The sequence below is a fragment of the Paramisgurnus dabryanus genome, chromosome 9, assembly GCF_030506205.2.
Source record: "Paramisgurnus dabryanus chromosome 9, PD_genome_1.1, whole genome shotgun sequence".
In the NCBI taxonomy this organism is placed as follows: Eukaryota; Metazoa; Chordata; class Actinopteri; order Cypriniformes; family Cobitidae; genus Paramisgurnus; species Paramisgurnus dabryanus.
This window is the reverse complement of record NC_133345.1, coordinates 12,807,089-12,826,980: the sequence shown is the minus strand read 5'-3', so window position 1 is coordinate 12,826,980 and position 19,892 is coordinate 12,807,089. Positions and strand designations below refer to the sequence as shown.

General features: G+C 38.4%; 1 protein-coding gene across 15 annotated transcripts in view; it reads right to left on the bottom strand.

Moving 5' to 3' along the window:
- The window catches only part of LOC135758076 (suppressor of tumorigenicity 7 protein homolog), a 175,472-nt gene that overhangs the window by 110,657 nt on the left and 44,923 nt on the right, over positions 1 to 19,892 (bottom strand). For 11 of the 15 annotated variants that reach the window (XR_010536412.2, XR_010536413.2, XM_065272921.2 and 8 more), the window contains 4 exons: positions 14,554 to 14,636; positions 9,807 to 9,966; positions 9,286 to 9,340; positions 8,780 to 8,914 (listed from right to left, as the gene is read on the bottom strand). Coding sequence is in view for 13 of the 15 variants with exons in the window: in XM_065272921.2 (XP_065128993.1) it covers positions 8,780 to 8,914; positions 9,286 to 9,340; positions 9,807 to 9,966; positions 14,554 to 14,636 (433 nt within the window). In the remaining 2 variants the exon portion in view is untranslated. The remainder of the gene's footprint in view (positions 1 to 8,779; positions 8,915 to 9,285; positions 9,341 to 9,806; positions 9,967 to 14,553; positions 14,637 to 19,892) is intronic. The other 4 variants (XM_065272917.2, XM_065272918.2, XM_065272919.2 and 1 more) reach the window with 1 other exon arrangement.

Here is a 19,892-nt window from a genome sequence, read left to right as displayed (position 1 = left end):
GTACTGTGTATCACTTTTTAACAGCATTTTTGTTAATCAGTGATTATGTTCTTTATGTACTATTTCAGTGAAGTGGAGGAATTTAATCGAATCATAGACAAACAATTGAAAAAAAGAGGGGATAGCATCCAGTTGCTGCTGCATATATCACAATGTGTGCTTTAAATATTTAATATTTATATTTCTCTCTCTCTATTATAATTTTTTTCATCTCCTCAGATGTGCTTTATTGACATGAATGTTTCAAGAACCTTTGATCCTGTAATGAACAGTATGCAATACTAATATGAACATTACTTGGTATGAAGATTGATATAATTTTGTACCGTATATAATGTGTGTGCTCTGTGGTGACTAAGATCTTTAAAGTTTGAAATCAAAAATTAAAGAGTTGTTGACAGTCAACTAAATGTTCCTGGTTTCATTCATTTCTTTATCTTTCTCTCACTTAGGAGTAGGGTTGTAACGGTATACCGGTATAGTGGTATACCATGATATTAACTTTCACGATTATCATATCGTAAACATTTGCTTATACACGGTTTTAGGGAAAAAATTATAAAGCAGATCTCACCTGCGCTACTGCACACACACGCAACTTAATTCGGCTTGACTGCTAGACACTCGTTTTATGTACAGCAGAGAAAATGTTAGAGCCAGAGACTACAAATTCTTCTAACCTCTATTCCCCACCAGAAAAAAAGTTAAAATCTACAGTATGGAAATACTTTGGGTATCCAAAAAACAAATGCAGGGTTGTTCTTTAAGATGGATATCCAGTTTGCAAGAAAGACGAAGACGAAAGACGAAGGCTGCAAAAGGAGACACTAAAGCCCAATTATTATACTAATAAGTCTTTAATACCGCCAAACCGTGAAACCGTGATAGTTTGTGTGACGATTATCATACCGTGGAAATTTTATACTGTTACAACCCTACTTAGGAGTCAGTGAAGACGTTGTCCATGCAGTTCTTATGTGGTTCACGTCATGAACAAGTTTGGGTAACACTTTACAATAAGGTTAATTAGTTCACATTAGTTAACTACATTAGTTGCATGGAATAATAATAAACTGCACTTATACAGCATTTATTAATATTTGTTAATGTTAATTTCAACAATTAGTAATACTTGATAGTTAATTAATTAATTGTGAACTAACATGAAAAAAGAATTAAAAGCTTTATTTAGCTTAATAAAGATTAAGGTTAATAAATACTGTAACAAATGTTTTGCTTATGGTTTGTTCATGTTAGTTAATACATTAACCAGAGGTGTAAAGAGTAGCTGAAAGCCATACTTGAGTAAAAGTACAAATTCCTTACTGTAAAATACTGTAAATACGACTTGAGTAAAAGTATTAAAGTAACCCAATTTAAAAATACTCAAGTATTTTTACTCGTACTGAATGTTGGCTCAAAGATGCACTAGTCCTCAACACAAAGAGACATTGTAGGTCTGGGCAGTGAAAACTAAGAAAGTTTATTTATGAGGTTTTATTTCCTAATATAGAAAAGAAATCAAACACTTAAAAATTTTGACCTGGCAGAACAAACACAGATTAAACATAGTCATAGTCTTTTGACTAAAATTTAATTTAGTTTTAGTCATATTTTTGTCATCTGAATTGATTTAGTTTTAGTCTAATTGTATTCAACTAAATGCCATGAGATTTTAGTCTAATCTACATTAAATTTAATTTAAACCCATTTAATTTTAGTCTAGTGTCATTATGTACTTGAATGTGCCATGCTGAAAAATATATAGCCTAATGCTGCGTTCCAGGCAACCCGTAACCCGTAACTCACGAGTTCAAAACCACGCCTCACGACTCTGAACTGGGAGTACATCGATCTAGTACGAGTTCACGGGTGGGAAGTCACGGGTTTGACTGCCGTTCCAGTGCACTTTCACCGGTAGAAGGTTGTAAAAACACGAGTTACGGGCTGCCTGGAACGCATAAGGTCGTTTGTCGTGGTTTTGAAGTCGTAACTCACGGGTTTAAAAACCTGCCTGGAACGCACCATAACTTTGTGATATAAATATATGGTAACACTTTACAATAAGGTTCATTAGTTAACATTAGTTAGCTACATTAGTTAACATGAACTAATAATGAACTGCACTTATACAGCATTTATTCATCTTTGTTAATGTTAATTTCAACAATTTACTAATACTTTATTAAAATCTTGTTAACATTAGTTAATGCACTCTGAACTAACATGAACAAACAATTAAAGCTTAAATTTTTATTAACTAACATTAACAAAGATGAATAAATAATGTAACAAATGTATTGCTCATTGTTTGTTCATGTTGGTTAATACATTAACTACTGTTAACTAATGAACCTTATTGTAAAGTGTTAACAAATATTCTTATATAGGCCTATCCTAAAAAAATATAATTTTAATATTTAAAAAATTCCAGTAAACTAAAATTACACTAACAGAAATATGATAATGCATATTAAAAACGTGAAGTTGTTCATTTGAAAGATTAATTGTAAACACATGTAGTACGTAACACCACTATCTCACATTAAGTGCACTACATTTCTTCCGTCATGCATCCCTCTTTACCGTAAATACATTACAGACTACTTGATTAAATGTGAGGACAGTAAAATTGTACACTTATTATCAATCTTATAATGTACTTAAGTTACTCGGGCAATCAGTACAGGACCTCGCTGGTTTATTTTGGCTTATATAGTAAGTTATATCAAGTTATGTACCAGCTGAGGTTAGCTGCAAGTAGCATCAGAGTATTTAAACATTTGTGCTTGCCTTTGAGTTGCGGGATGACCCTCCTGCAATCGCGCATAACTTTTGTTTTGATTGTAGCATCACATGTTTAACAAAGGGTCCCTTGACTGAAGCAAATGTGATATGCATCCATATGTTTGCTCTTTATCTCTTCTCTCAGACCAGACGCGAACTTTCCTCTACAGTTTATGACATACGCAGCACGCAGATGTCCCGCTACGGTGGCTCAACACAAGCCATTCAACGTTTGACATCAAAGTACCGCGAGACCAGACTTCTCCATATGCATTTAATTCGCTCTCGCAGTACTTTGGTTTCATACGATTGCTCTGCGCAGCGCCAAATGAAGTCCCTCAGTTGTGTGTGTGCGTGTAACCTCACGACCACAGATTCTATCCATCATCACCCTCTGACACTTTCGTCTCGTTTTTATTTGACGAATAAACAATGTAGCGAGTAACGTTAAGTGTCATTTCAAATGTAGTGGGGTAAAGAGTACAAATACCCAATCAAAAATGTAATTGAGTAGAGAGTAAAAGTTGCCTATATTTTTGATACTCAGTACAAGTACAAAGTAGCCCAAAAAATACTTAAGTACAGTAACGAAGTACATTTACTCAAGTACTTTACACCTCTGACATTAACTTATGTTAAGTAAATGAACCTTATTGTAAAGTGTTACACTACTTTTTTGTGTGTGTTCAAATTCAACTGTTGCAATATATAATTTTATAAATACACAAATTTTAAATCTACCCCCAGAGTCATCCTTGTGTATTCCCTTTGTACTTGAATATGTGATTGACTAAAAAAGGCTAAAGTACACGATTCCTTGTTTATTTTATTCGATGAGTTATTAAATAATGCAACGTAGAGCCAATAATTAATTAACATTCCTAAAAATCTGATTTAATTTCAATAAAGAAAGCAGTATTTGGTTGTAATAAACCTTTAAAAACATCTAAAACTTTAAAAGTAGTTTAAATTGGGTGAAAATACTGCATTGGTGGCACTTTTTTCGAGTAGCATCTGCCTGCACCACCAGAGGCTACAGTTTCGCTAGATGGCGCTGTTAAAAAATACGAGGGTCCTAAAACTGCGGTCCTGAAACTGCAGCCTCCGCTTGTGCAGACAGATAATGGTGCATTGAACATTTGACGGCGTTATACGTTTGCACCTGACTGACTGAATTTCCGAAAATCACGGCATCCTTTTTAAACCCTATGCCTCAGTGATGTGAGGTGTGGCCGGCTTCACAGGATCGGCGGGCTGCCGCGCAATGCGAGGATCGGCGGATTGCTGCAGCGCGGTTGAGTGTAATTATCTGTTTACTTTTGAATCATGCATGGTAATGTTACTGATGTCATGCCTGTCTGCGTAGCTCAACACGACATCAAACACGCGTCTTTACTACCACATGTGCTTGTTACGCTAACCAGACATCCAAATGCCGCCATATCTACAATAAATAAATAAATAAACCCACATGATCATGGTTTTCGTGATCGATCATCGATGCCATGTTCGAGTACTCGTGCCCATCCCTAATTAATGTGCAATTTACACAATGAGCAATTTCTGTTTGAACCTCTAGATAAATTGAGATGCAGCCTTAGACAGTACATGTGACCTGTGCTGTCAAAATGAGTCTGAGGTTTTCATATAATAAGTACATTAAAAGGCACCCTGCATGATCTCTAAAAGCCAGTGTTGATGTTCGAAATCACCTAAACAAACACACCCCTACACCAATAGAATTTGGACCTTCTTTTGATAGACCCACCCAAAACATACATAACCAAGGCAACAATGTTGGTTACAGGGCTCGAGAGTGCAACCAATTTGGCACAAAAGAGCAGTTTCTTAATATGCGTTCTTGTCTGTACTTGTGTTCTTGTGGACTTGGCCCGCGACTGATGACGTTTTACAAGTACTGTTCCAAATCAAAGTTCGCATCAAGCCAAGTTCACATAACATCCCCGGATGTGTTCTTGATCCGCCCATTTTATCGAGGATGCATCAGGAGGAGACTTGTGCGCACTTCTGACAGCCAAGTATCCCAGAATGCATTTCACGTCAAAGGCAATGAAGCACAATATTCAAAATATAACTTTTTCTATGTCATAAAATGTAGTTTTAAGAGCTTTTCAGTCGATAATATAGATTAATAAACTTCAAATATGTGTTCAGTTTTTAAAGATAGCGCTTATATTACAATTTCCTTTTGGATATGTACGTTCCGGTGAATCACCGGGTGGTCAGCGGCGTACACCCACGGGGCAGCCTCATCTCGACAAGTACTTCTGAAATTTGCCGCGATCTCAGTGCAGCTGCTCTGCCCTCCGGTGTCTGATGGTCAAACATACAAATTTCCCTTTGGATATATCCAACTGGCATTTTTTGTCTCATCAATTTATTTATCTTTATTATTCATATGAAGTCTGTTATTTGTAATCCTTTTTACGTATGGTAAAGTTAAGTTTCATAACTTAAATCATATATATTTTTTATATAATCTTAACACTGTAAATTACTGCACTTTAACTGGATGTTTTTCTTGTGTTTATTTTATGTTGTACAATCGTTTAGTAGTTTTAAAATAAATGGTTTCATAATAAAGTAAATAAATAAATGTGTTTTATATCATACATCATTTTGTATTAAATACATTACAGCTAATCAGCGTATTCAGGTGTTGCCCTAACAACATATTAGGGTTTTTGAATTTGATATATTTCGTTAAAAATACATTAAAATAAGAATAGCCAGACTGAATGACGATCTCAAGTACTCTCTGTTCCATTTGCAATATAACCAGACTCGCGTCCTCGGGAGTTCTTTCTTCGGAGTTTGAACTTGCAAGTCCGAACTTTAAAGGACGCAAGTCCGAACTTGGCATACTTGGTATTGAGAAACGGCCAGAGTCTGCGCTCGAGAGAGAGAGAGATAGAGATAGAGACAAAATGTTCGAAAGAGTCAGAGTCTGTGCGCACAAGAGAGACCAAATGTGTGTGCACAAAACAGAGAGAGTTTGCGCAAGAGAAGGAAGCCTAAATACATGAAACACTGAAACACCTTTACCTATTACAACTATATCGACAAATATCTCATTAATACTGAATTCTCTATTGCCAAATCAGTTCAATTAATCCATTGTGTGCTACTGTACTCATTAACCAGAAATTAACCTAAGAAATAACACCACCTCAAAATCACTACATTGTCTTGTAGAAAATCATCATAAGCCATCAAACTTACCCGGCATTAAATATACAGATTTTGTTTTCAGTCTCTTTTCCTTTACCGTTAGATATGTGTCTCATGTGACTGGGGAGTTATGTTTTCACTTACATGCGGTTATATATATATTTTTTACATTTTAAATACATCTGTTAGGAGTTTTATATGGTTGCCAATTTAGGTAACCGTAGCTTTCTGCCAGCAGCAAATGTCATCAGGTGGTACCCAACCTTTCTTGAGTGTTTCGACCCTTAACCACAACGCCCTCCAGCTGGGTGGGTCGGCACTGGTGGCCAAATAACAGCCCATCTGCTCCTGGCTTCCAGCTTTCTTGCTTCCTCTTACTCCATATCCAACATAAAGCTCGTTCAGCATCCTGACCCATCCTATGAGCTGCATGCTTCTTACTCCTCTCATCCATGCCAAAAGCTGACAGCAACCGGCATGCTGATTTGGCAGGAAAACCTCTACAACCCATTTCCACAGGGAACAGCCATGCCTGCCACCCCTTGTTTTTGCACTCTTGTATTAGCGACTGATATTTCAAAGCTTTTCTCTCATGTGCCTACTCACAGACCTCCTTCCATGGCACGGTCAGCTCAACTAGGATGATTTTGCAATCTTTGTCTAACCATAGAACAATACCTGGGCAAAGAGCTGTGTTTACCACCTCTGGGAAATCAACTATCATTTCCCAAGATTGATTCTGGGAATCAACTCTCATTTCCCAAGAGTTTGTGGCCTGCAGCAGGTTGGATTTTGCCGACGCATTAGTTGCAAAAGGCCTACATCCCTCCTTAATGAAGGTAATAGCTTTCTCACTTATGCATTTTGGCCCTCTTCTTGCACCTCTCTTGCTATATTGTATCAGCGAAGGACAAGAGTACCTTTTCGTAGCACCACTTAAAGCGTCCTTGGGTTAAAGACGTTTTGCACCCTGACAGTATATGTGCCAGTTTCCCTCTTTGACCGCAAAGCTTGCAGTAGGGGTCGTCTCTCAGACCCAATGTGTGCATATGAGATGGTAAAGGAAGGATGTCATACACAGAGCGCAGCAGGAAGGAGATACGGTAGGGCTCCAATTTCCACAATTCTGCCCATTTGATCTTACACTTCCCATTTTGTCCATGCTCCCTGGGAAGCTTGTTCCACTGCTCTGGACAACTGCCTCTGTTCCTCTTGAGCCCAGATTTCTGACTTAACCATACCTCGCCTAACCATTGTACTTGCGTTACCAAACTGTTGGAAATGTGTCGACCCCAGGCCTTGGCATCCCATGCAGGAATTGCCGATACCCAGACATCTTTGAAATCTCTAAGACTTAGGGCGACTCTGCATTTTGCCACCTTAAATTACTCCACAACAGATAACAAAGGAAGCGGCAGCTGTCCTGAACGGATGTAAAGGCCCACTGAAGAAAAGCTTGGGGGAATACCAAACCATCTCCGCAGATGCTTTTTGGTTTTCCTCTTGATGCCTTCTACAACTGATATGGGGAACTCATAGACTAGGAGGAGCCAATTAAGCCTGGGCAGAAGTCCATGGTGGTACAGCCAGATTTAACATTTTCTAGGAAGTCGATTTTCTTCAACCACTCATTAGTTTTGTTTTGACAAGAATTCACGCAGACATAATAACTTGTGTCTTAAGAAAATGTTTGGTTAACTGTTGGGAAAAATATCTGATGTGTAACATCATTGCATTACAGTAGATCTTAAAACTGTCTTAATGTAAATCAAAAAATAAAAGAAAAAAGTTGAACATATATTTATATTGTTTTTGACTGTGTGTGTGCTATTAGTTTTACCAGTGATTTTAAGGTATGGAGATGTGGTAATTTCTTTGGTAATTTTGGATGTTTCACACTGACTCTGTTTTTAATTTCCCCCGTCTGCTTTTTTACTGTGGAGAATTGTTAAGCGAGCTCCTTACATGCCAATAAATTACATGCCGGCCCCTCCAGCTTGGGCGGTCTTTGGACACAAATGTACTATGATGGCACAAACCATAAGAACAAGCGTGTGTGATGAAGATGGGAGGACTGCGAGGCAGGCCCGGCAGTTGCACTTCCATACTGTACCCTATATCGCCCCATACTAGCTGTCAACGAACTCGCACATGACAACAAAGTCCCTCTGGAAGCAAACATTTTCAAGTGGCATGTTCTTAAAGTGAGAATAATCTTCCATCCATGAATGCCGCCTCAACGTGCTGGTGCCCCAAGCACTCGAAACAACAATCCCATCTGTCACCAGGAATAAGAAACTTGCCACATCCAAGAAAACAGAGACGGAATGGCATCCTTAAAAGGGCGCACCCTCTGTGTGACAATTGCTCTTTTAGCAAAACTCTAGCTTAACTGCTAAAGCACCAAGGGATGTTACATGATGTAAGACGAATCAGCTATTGTGCCGCACCCCAATAATGAAGTATTGCTTCTTCGTAATGCTGTATATCTCAGAGAAAAAGAAAGTCAGCCAGGCTCCGAAGAACAACTGCTATTGAATGGTGGACGCCGCCATCTTTTATACATGTAAACACCTAGTGTCGTCATTGTCACAATGTCGAGTGAGAGACTGAATGGGAATCGGACTTAGCAAATGTGTGTCTAAATCTGTGGTGCAATACAGTGGAGGTACTAACTCACATGCCAATAGATCCACATATACTAAATGAGGCAAGGGTGTAGAGCAGGGTTCCCCAAATCTTACCCTGGAGGGCCGGAGCACTACAGAGTTTAGGTCCAACCCTAATCAAAATGACCCACCTGTGATTTCCTTGGATCATGAAGACCTTGATTAGCTTTCTCAGGTGTGTTTGATCAGGGTTGGAGCTAAACTCTGCAGTGCTCTGGCCCTCCAGGGTAAGATTTGGGGAACCCTGATGCAGAGTTACACTCAAGCTGTTTTAAAGCAATAAGAAATTACTATTGCAAGAAAAACTTTAACATATGCTATTATGATATACCCCATTTTGAGATTGGGGTGGCCAGTAGTTTACTCATTTATTTATTTGTGAATTTTTTCAATTATTAATGGCAAGTCACTTGATTGATGGACAAAAAAGAAGCCAGGGCAACATAGTCATGAACACAACCTTCTTAAAACTGATGTCATTAATTTAAGAGTGGAAAATCCCATGTGCTCTAAAATTTCCTGCATGCCAAGGGAGTGGGAACAACACTTGTTAGTTTTAACCCTCTGTGTGCTAACAACCTCTCTGGTACATAAGTTGTATGTCACATCAATTGAAATGTCAACAAACTTTGCTTACCGGTTATATTCAGCTCCTCTGAAAAGATTGAGTGGATTTCTCCAGACCTTACACTCTACAAACAAAACACACAAAGACACAGCTCAGGTCAAACCTTAATAAAAGTTCTGTGCTCACAAGTTCAATGTTACCAAGATAAACAACCAACAAATCTCACAACCATTGCAAATAAATGCAAAACATCAGATGCCCACACAAAGTAAGTACCATGGTAAACACAATGTGGTGGTTTCCCAGACAGAGTTTATCCTAGTCAAAGACTTAAATGGACGACTGAGCTGCCTTAATTTAAAAACACCTGACAACTGACATAACCTAACCTACATCAGTGCCAATGTTTTGTCTCAAGATGTATTGTTTTTGTAAGGTTTGTTTGTCAAAACTACTTAAATGTCCTAATATAACTTGGGGCTAGTCCTGGATTAATCTAAACCCTGTCCAGGAAGCCGTCCCAATAAGTGTAAATATGGCATGAGAGACTAAAATGAAATATGCATGCAATTTTATGGTGAGGTGCCAACCTGACACGCTCTGTCGGCTGGAGTCCGTGTCTCCGTTACTGCTGTTTAAGTTGTTAGGAGAGTTGTTGTCTACTCCGCCTAAGAGAGGTCGAAGGTGACTTACAGACACCTGCTCAATGAACGACGTCCCATACTTCCTGAAATACCACCACTCAAAGATCTAAAACAACACAAACATGCGACCATTAGATTTTATTCAAACCCATTAATCATTTTAAACTGCAATACTTTTAATGCATAGGTCAATTCTTTTCATTTGGTAAATACCAAGCGGTAAGACAAACGTCTCTCCTAAAAGATAAAAAAATACTAGACCAGGGTAACCCTAAGCTGGGAAACCCTACCGCCTTAACAAGGTCGTCCAAAAAAAATTATTTGCTGCACAAAAGTCGAGTCAAGTGCATCTCAGAGAATAATGGAGACGCCCTTCACTACGTGAGCGTGCATGCGCGCCACACGGCCAAAATGAGATAAAGACGTGGTCCGTCATGTCTGGAGGATAGCCAGTTGATAAAACGCGTGTCCATGAGAACTGTAAGTGGACTTATGTTTTGGGATAATTTAAGCCTTTTAGTGTATTAGTCTATAGTTCTTGCAAATTTAAAGTAAGTTAGCTGGTGATTTTGTTGATTGAGCAACCTGCTAGCTAGGTTTCACGTTGTGATAGAGACTCAGAAGAAGTTGGATCCATTTGCAGTATATTTATTAGAAACAGCAATATGAGACAGAAGTTAATAAGACAGGCAAGTTCATAAGGCAGGCAGCAAGCATTCAGAAACGGTATTTAGGCAATGGGTCAAGGGCAGGCAGAAAACAGGCATAAACGATAATCCAGACAGGGTAATACACGGGTAATCCAATATATATATATCAAATGACAAACGCTCAGAGATGCAGCCGTGGCAAACAAAACTTCGCACTGAGGAGAGCGTGTCACGGAGTTAAATAGGCTGAGACAATGAGCTTCAGGTTCGACAGTAATCAACTGACGGGGTGAATGATGGGAATTAGAGTTCAAAGTCTTTCCTCGATCTGGTGTGTGCATGAAGGGTTGCAGTGATCCGTGACACACGAGCCTGTTGATTAGATATTTATAGATAGATAATTGTTAAGCGCTCTTGCTCACGTTATTTATAAGCACTATTTACATGCTACAGTAGTTACACTCCTTTAAGATTCAATTCAATTTTATTTTATATAGCGCTTTTCACAATTGGTGTTTGTTTCAAAGCAGCTTCACATTATTAGAAGCAGTGGAAAGCACAGAAAATCGACAGATAGTACAACATAATACACAATAGCACAAGCAGCTAAATTTGCTGCGGCTATGAATCAACATTATAAGCGTGCGTATTGCTAATGTACCGTAAGGAAGAGGGTGCTAAGTTAAGCCCAAGAAGGCTGCCTCCCCGGGTTGAAAAAACCCCTAGGAGAAAAAAACCCCAGGCTTAGCCGGGGAAGTAAAAAAAAGTCCTAGGAGGGAAAAACCCTTGGGAGATATATTTATATATACATTGAAACGATTAATTAATGTTATTAATAGTGGGAAATCATCAGTATTTACAAATTTTGCAACATCCATCATCATTCGCCAGACCTTCTGTAAGAAATCACAAGTAAGAAATCTAAGAAATCACATCAACGTATGTTCTTTTACTGTAATCTTCGGAATTTTAATGTTGATAATACTTTTATGAGGATGTTTTACTGTTGTTTTATTGAATCCATTATTTAATTTGCTCTTGTGAGTTGGTTCGGGTCCCTTTCACTTAAAAACAAGAACAGGCTGCAATACATAGTGAATGTGTGCTGCAAAATTTCCCACAACCCTTTGACTGATTTAAACGCTGTATACAGTGCCGCTGCTAGCCATTTTGGTGCCCTAAGCATAATTCCTTTATAATGCCCCCGACCCTGAGAAATTTTTTGTTTGTTTTTGCCAGTTTAACTTTTTATTACCAAACATATAACTTAATAGCAGAAAGTAAAATCTTCACAGCTTTAGTCAACACACACATTTGAAAGTGCAAACTTTTATAGAATAGCAAAATAGAACAAATACCAAACTTAAATTATCAAAATAATCAAGACATGTTTTTCCCAAGTGCAATGTCACTTTAAATAAATTACATTAAATAAACATCAATAACAAGAATACTCAAAATTCTTAAATATTACAAAGATTTAGAGAACTAAGTGTCACAGTAATGTTTGCTTCATATCATGACATTTTATATTTATATATATTTAACAGTCAGGAATTGTTAGCCTACCATGTGCACTGACTGCTAACATTAACTAAGTATTAACCACCGTCACGTCAAAATAAACCACAAAATAAACTAACTGCTCAATATCTAAAAAAAAACGTAGTAAAGAAAGTAACAGCTGCCGTCAGTTATTTGTAAAATGCATAGGAAATGTTTTACAGTAAAATCTCAATTTAGCTTGCACTGAAGTTATAACTTATAACAACATAGTTTGCTAACATTAATATCAGCACCGCAAGATCGAGGCGCATTACGATTAGCAGCAGCTGCAGCCCATGCACATTTCCCTTATTTAGGAATTAAACATGATGGACTTACCTGCAAGTGATGCACGGGCATCATCCCGCAGTTTCATCTTTTTTCCGATCCTGACCCCTGCTGTCTTTTCGGGCCATTTCCAAAAGTTGCCTACTGACTGGCCGTTTCTCAATCCGAAAGCTGCAACCTGCGCGAGGTCTCATATGCAGGCTGCATACGTCATCAAGCCTGGTTTATTTTAGTTAACTGAACATTACATTAGCAAGTCATAAGCATATTAAAACAATTTACGATTAACTAAGAATAAGTGTCAACTTCATAATCGTTAATATTACGAAAAAAGAACGTTTTGATGATGTATGCAGCCTAGAAATGCGACCTCTGGAGGCTGCAGCCTTCAGATTGAGAAACGGCCTCTGTCAAACTTCGTCAGGCGCCCGCGCGATCAACCGACACGGACCATCAAAGGCTGGGGGGCATACTTTCTATACTAGCGCAATTCAATTATCTCGTCCCCCCTTTTTTGTAACATTTACATGGATAAAAAGTGCCTAATAATATTTCTATAGACTAATGAAATTCTATCAGCATTATAATTTTTTTCATTAGGCTATTGTTTTGGTGCCCTCTCAGCACCTGGTGCCCTACGCACAGCGCGTGATGCGCGTTATGGGAGCGGCGGGGCTGGCTGTATACGAGACTAGGACTGTCAAGAGCGCACATTCAATATTAGCTGATCCATGCCATCCCCTATACAGCTGTTTCATTTTGTTGCTGTCAGGTCGTAGATTCAATCTGCCTAAATGCAGGACCAACAGACCCAACAACTCTTTTGTCCCTGCTGCTATAGGTGGTCTTAACAAGTTAATGTGAGTTGTGGACTTCTGTGGTGTATGTATTTAATAAATTTTTGTTGATTGTATGATTGTTGTTTTGTGTAATGTGTGTTGCATGCTGCTGCACAGCAAATTGCCCCTTGGGGATAATAAAGATTTCTTGAACTTCTACAACATCTGCTTCAGTTTATGTTTATTAACCAATTTGTCTCACTTCATCACGCAGCTATTCCTGTTAGAGGTAAAACATTTCATTCATTAATAATCTTGTATGTCTGGCTTTTTCTCCCTAACAACAGCCACCCCCTGTAGGTGATTGGTTGGAAAACTTTATTTTGGTTTTGAGTGGTTGTTGGTGAAACCAATTGTTTTTGTGTGCAGATCTCAGAGCTCAGTCTGCCAACAGAGACACGTTTTTTTGAAAGCCTGCTAATGGGACAGGAGCTAGCGGATCGTTACGAAAGATTAGACGAATGTGATCATTCATTTTTTGGGCCTTAAATTTTATGTTTAATGTTTTGGTCTCACACGTGCGTGTGGCGAGCTGTGTCGAAGCGTCGGCGCAAAAATATGACGTCGACGGAATTTTGACGTCTGCGTCATTGACATGTCGCTACAGGCCTATTGTATGTGTTCATTTTCTGTCATAGTTTCTTCAAAATTAAGTTTTGAGTGTTTTAATTAAAAATATTTTAATTTTCATCATGACGTGTACGCCCCACCCCTTTGATTGCCCCGCCCCTCGGCTCCACCCACATACCCAACCCTACCACCTTTACTAAAAAAAATCTGCAGGAAACCCTGTAATAAAAGATGGACGTAGTGTCCGTGACGTCACTCATAGGTTTCTGAAGATCGTTTTTGAAGCTTAAAAAAGGCAGTGTCTTCCATCACCATCTTGGCCGTTCATCACTGCGCATCACTCGCTGATATACAAACATGGGTAAAGAGGCGGGACGTGGGTGAAGCTGAGGTGACTGGTTGCTGAAACCACACCCGCCTAGTTCAACTTCAGTGACAGCAGTGGCTGTTTAACTGTCAATCAAGTGGCCATGCCCTTAATAATGCAGAACTTTAAGGCTTAATATAATTTAAACGGATGAGTGACAAAAAAAATTCACCCCCCTCACACTTGTCATGAAGGGCAAAATTAGCTATACAGACCGAAAACACTTTTAAACCTCTAGTGGCCAGTCAATGAATTGCAGTTTAAATCACTTCCATATTGGCTTCATCAAAGAGATCGGAAGGTTGCCCCTCGAAAAAAAAAATATATATATATTTGCGCAGTGTAAATAATGATTAAAAATGGCAGCAATAGCTTATTTATTAAAATGTTAATTCTAGAGCATTTCGTGAAGTTAAAACTCTACAATAACTCACCAGTATGAGTCCTGAAATGAGGGATGAGGTGCCCGTCAATGCCACATAAAACTTGGGAGTCAAAGTGTTGAGAAACATGCTCACTGGATACACAGGAAGCAAAAACAAAGACAAAACACAAAAGATAAACAGACCAATCAGTCAAAAAAACTTTACAAATCTACAATATTACAGGCTATTTACTATATACGGTAGCCATCAAAAGTTCCAGAAACTGGAAAGTGCTGAAAATTTTAGATTTAGAGGATTTAAAAAATAGGGTTTGTTTTTAATTTAGTTATTTAATAACAATAACAATAATACATTTTATTTATAATGTGCTTTTCTAAAACTCAAAGCGCTACAAAACAATAAAAAACAAAACTATATTATTAATGAAATACAAAAAAGAAACTATCATAAAATCATTAAATACACAATACAACACAATATAATGTTAATGACAGTCCACATAAGCAAGTTTAAAAAGATACGTTTTAACAGCTTCTTGAAACTGGATAGTGAGCGAGCATCTCTAACAGACAGGGGAAGTGCACTCCATAACCTGGGTCAGGGCTCCAGACTGCGAGTAAATAGTAAGTATTTTTCCTGCCTATGCGACTACTTTTTATTAAAGGTTGCCGTGGCACGACTGCAAAATGTAAATATAATTATAAGGCATAGGCGATAACGTCTGTGCCACTTCCAGTCACTCTACCTTGTTGCTGCCCCTCCCCCACCTTTCTATAATATCTCAGGTGCATATCACCACACCCTCTGACAGTACAATTTACATGGGGCAAAAGCATTAAAGGAAAACTTCAGACAATTTAAATTTGAATATATTATTAAATTGGGTCACCTATGTAGTAGAACTGTGAAGTTATTTTAGAAATTGGTGCCCTCTAGGCCGAGAAAAGCCAGAAAATGTGTTTTTTGGCTTATGTGGATGAAAAACACCAAGTCCCAGAATGCATTGCTTCGCTGCTCTACGAGGCCACTCCCTAGTCACGCCTACTGGTTTGAGACGGCAGGAGGGAGGGAGATTCAACTAGACCAAATACAACTTTTACAGACACGTCTGCGACGATTTAGTTGATATATTATTATAAATTAGTGATGCACCGATGTATCGGCCGCCGATATTTATCGGCCGATTTTTTATGAATTTAAAACCATCGGCCTATCGGCAATAGCACGAGAAAGGCCGATACCGATTGTTTATTAATTAACTGCATAAAGAAATCCATTATAAGTAAAAAAATGAGTTCATGTTGTTAATAAAATAAATGCTGAATAGCAAAAACCACCTTTGAAGGTTGTCATGCTGTCTTATTATATTTGTTTTAGCTTAATTTGTGCCTCTTTTATGATGTTGGTCAGTAAAATGTTAATTAGATCCAATCCATGTTCAGTAAAAATAATTTGATGCAGAAATAAACTAGCTAATAGACCAACTGTATAGTATTGTATACGAGTGTTTAATATCGGTATCGGCATCGGTATCGGCCAGAAGTTGTCTGTTTAAATCGGTATCGGTATCGGCCCAAAAAAATCCTATCGGTGCATCCCTATTATAAATACTACCCTTTCCACATCTAAATGATGATAAGTTGCGTTGTACCGGGATGTTCAAAACCGGGAAAAAGACAAGCAGTAAGTTTTCATCGTTTGCTGCGGTGTAAACAATGGCTGCGGGCTATCAACCACGCAAAGTGTCGAGAAGACAACGATGCGGTAAAATAAAAAAAACAGAGGGTTTGCAGTCTCCATTTCAAGCATGAAGACATCGAACCCAATGTACTCGGAATGAAGCAAAACACGCGAAAGGACACTGGAATTCCGTTCATGTTTACCTTCACAGACACGACGAACAGCCGGAGCCATCTGGTATCAAACGCATTCGTCTACGTTTGAGGTAAGACTCTTGCTAATACTCGTTTCTGATCACACAGTAGCCTTTACATAGTGATACAGTTGTTAGCAAAGTAACGTTAGATAGATAATGACACATAAGTTGGGTGTTCTCAAAATAAAACAACTGTTAGCTACCGAGCTACTTCTGGAGTTGCGTAAGCACGAAAGCCTGTTACTGTAAAGTTATTCGATGGTTGAGATAACTGCAGATACATTTGCCAGATGTACATGATTAATTAAATAATATTTATGCATACTACACGTAAATAACATTGCATTTTATCTGTAAAACTGTAAAATATAGTAATATGCAATTTATCATTGCATATTACTGTATTGCATATCATTTTTATAGCACTAGTTACTTTGCATATTCATATTCAGACTTTATTGATCAGGTGGTGAAATTCAAAAACTACCTGCAAAGTCAAACTTCTGCTGTTATTTTGGTGAAAGAAATGCAAAAGTCTTGTTCTGCATTTACTCACAGGTTTCCAGAAGAAGATGCAGAAGAAGGGGGAAAAAGAACAATGAAATCCTCCTTGCATGGACCAGGTCAGTGTTTGTTTGTAATGTGGGAGACTTTACATTGGTTTGCAAGGTTAAAAGTTACTAATTGTATTATCTTTTATAGGTCTGTCCTAAATCATATGTGGTTTTCCTGTGCAACCAGTAAGGGGGACGTTGAGGTAAGACATTTGATTCTAATTTGATTCATTTTTAGGAAAAACGATTTTTCTAGACTTATTGATAATAATCATATTTTCATGCAGGTACTGAAATTCCCGTGTAAATCCATTCTACAGCATGTGTGTAATGAGCATGAGTGTACAGATGATGACGGAGGACATCCTGTGGCATTTCAAGACCTGTCATCGCTGCTCCTTGATAAAAGGCTTCTGAGAGACATGGAAAAGATGGCCCTGTTCAAACATACTGGTGAGAAGTTGCGCTTGTACACTTCATTGTTTTTCCAAATCCTAATGATCATGTTTTAATTTGTTATATCCCTTCTTTCTTTCTCTTCATATAATTGCACACAGGGCCGCTGGAAGTCTTTCACAGCGCACTTTTGAAATACCTCCCCAATGTTAGTTCCTGCACTACAATGGTACCACACTGCCCATAGCTGTACATATCTTATTTATATGGTTCTTGCTGAATATGAATATTTATTGTGTTTTTCTCATAATATATTCTGTTTATACACTGCATAAATCAATATTATTTATACTACTATTAGGTTACTGCTACTACATCGCACATACATACATGCTTCATATTACATATCCATATTTATTCTGCTCTTACAAGGTAACAGCTAATAAACTGAAACATTTATATTTTGTTTATATTACTCTAACCACCTTCTGTAAACAAACAGTATACTACTGTCTACACTGCACTATATTTTTTGCAGTTCTGGTTGGACACAAATTTTGTACTTGTACTCTGCATAATGACAGTAAAGTTGAATCTAATCTAATTTTCTACCCTTTACAGGAGAAGCACGGTTCAACCAAATGTTCTGCAAGAGATCCAAGCAGTGGGTCTTGAAGAAAAGCTTCATACCACACAGTTTGTAGACGAACTCATCCAGAAGGCCATTGACAAAAGACTCAATCCAAACATTGTGTTCAACGTGCCAACCTCCGCACTGCCACCCAACATTGCACCAGTGCCTAAACCATCAAAGGAGGCTGCCACGACTTCTTTCAAAAGTCACTTCTGAGACTGACACTTTCTAATAATAATAATAACAATCACCTCTTCCCTGAGTTCTATTGCTGTGCCTAATCAGATTCTGCCACCACTCTTATATTTATATTATTATATACTGTGTGTATATACACACATAATTATTATTATGTTTTGCTTTGTTTTTATTTTGTGCAGGACATTTTTAGATGTAAATTATGTCCTTGTTCATTTTAATGTGTTCTTTCCACTGGTGGCACAATATTTTTCCTTTTTAAATAATAAAAAATACATTTCTTCATCTAACCCTGTCTTTTGTACACCAAAGTTATACATTATAGACTTGTGGAGGCGCAATGATTACTGTTACTGTGTTTAGCTGTCATTACTTACTTTACAAAATCATTTGGGTAAAAAATAACGCCAAAAATTATGTGTGTTACAGAATTTAGACCTAAACTTTAAAAAACGAATGCTTTCCTCAAATTGCAGTCACTGTTTCTTTATAAACTCTAATGTAGCAACAATAACGACTATAACACGAACCACAACAAATGTGAGTTTTAACTTTTTATTAAAAAACAAACAACTCCCACTCATAGCTGATCCAGAGCTTCATCCGTTTCTTTATAGCCGCTATAATGTCCGTGAGGAGCTGGATATCTACGTCTGATGTCCTGAACAACACAGGCAGGTAAAACAAGTAGATGTCCTTTCCCCGGTCTTTCGCCTTGCTAAACCCATTCCATGAAATGACGAGGATGTAAGGAAAAAAAGTAAGCACGACGTTAGCAGTGCAAGCTATTTTCACATACAGAATAGGCTAACATAGGTGTAAATATAACAACCATAGCTCAGCTGACGGACGTGAAAAACAAAATACTCACTTTATACCCATGCCTCCGTTTCTCCCTGCGGGCTTCAAGAAGAAAATGCTATCGCTGAAATTCGCGACAGCAATATGACTCTCTTTCGGTGTCCATAGGCGCACAGCGAGAGCACGTAAACCACCAGACCGGCCCCACCTCGGCTACAGCAGCCGTGGTGGCAGCCTCTTGTTCCTCAATCATCCGTAACTGATCCTCGTTGTATTGCGGCTCGTACAAGTACCACGACCATCAGATTCGAGCAAAAGCGAGGCGCACAGCGAGAGCACGTAAACCACCAGACCGGCCCCACCTCGGCTACAGCAGCCGCGGTGGCAGCCTCTTGTTCCTCGATCATCCGTAACTGATCCTCGTTGTATTGCGGTCATCAAAATTCCCTTCTGCCATCTCGTTTTCAACACTACACTCTGCCATCGTGGTATGTTTACTCCGCTTTCTCCACAAAGCAAGATCAGGCTAGCTTAGCTTAGCGAAGATTAAAGATGGCTGACTCTCGTTTTGATTCGGGCTTTTCCGAATGCACTCGCAGTCCAACCCCTATGGGCGGGGAGAAAACATGCGGAAGTAGCTCCTAATACTGGCTGTAGTCTTTGCCTCTGGCCAAAATCTCTTCCAATGACGCAAAAATCGTCATTTTGCGTCATCGGAATAATTTTTTGCACAACTAGAATACAGATATCTCTCCTCTCACAGGAACATGAGGGTGGGAAACACGGTCATTCAAAAATATTGTCAGGTTTCTACTGATACAAAGCTGAATGCTAAATCGGTGAAGTATTCCTTTAACGCTTGACGGAAGGCTGGTCATATATTTATACATTTATACCTGATATTTAAATCCTTCTCTTTTGTCCACTT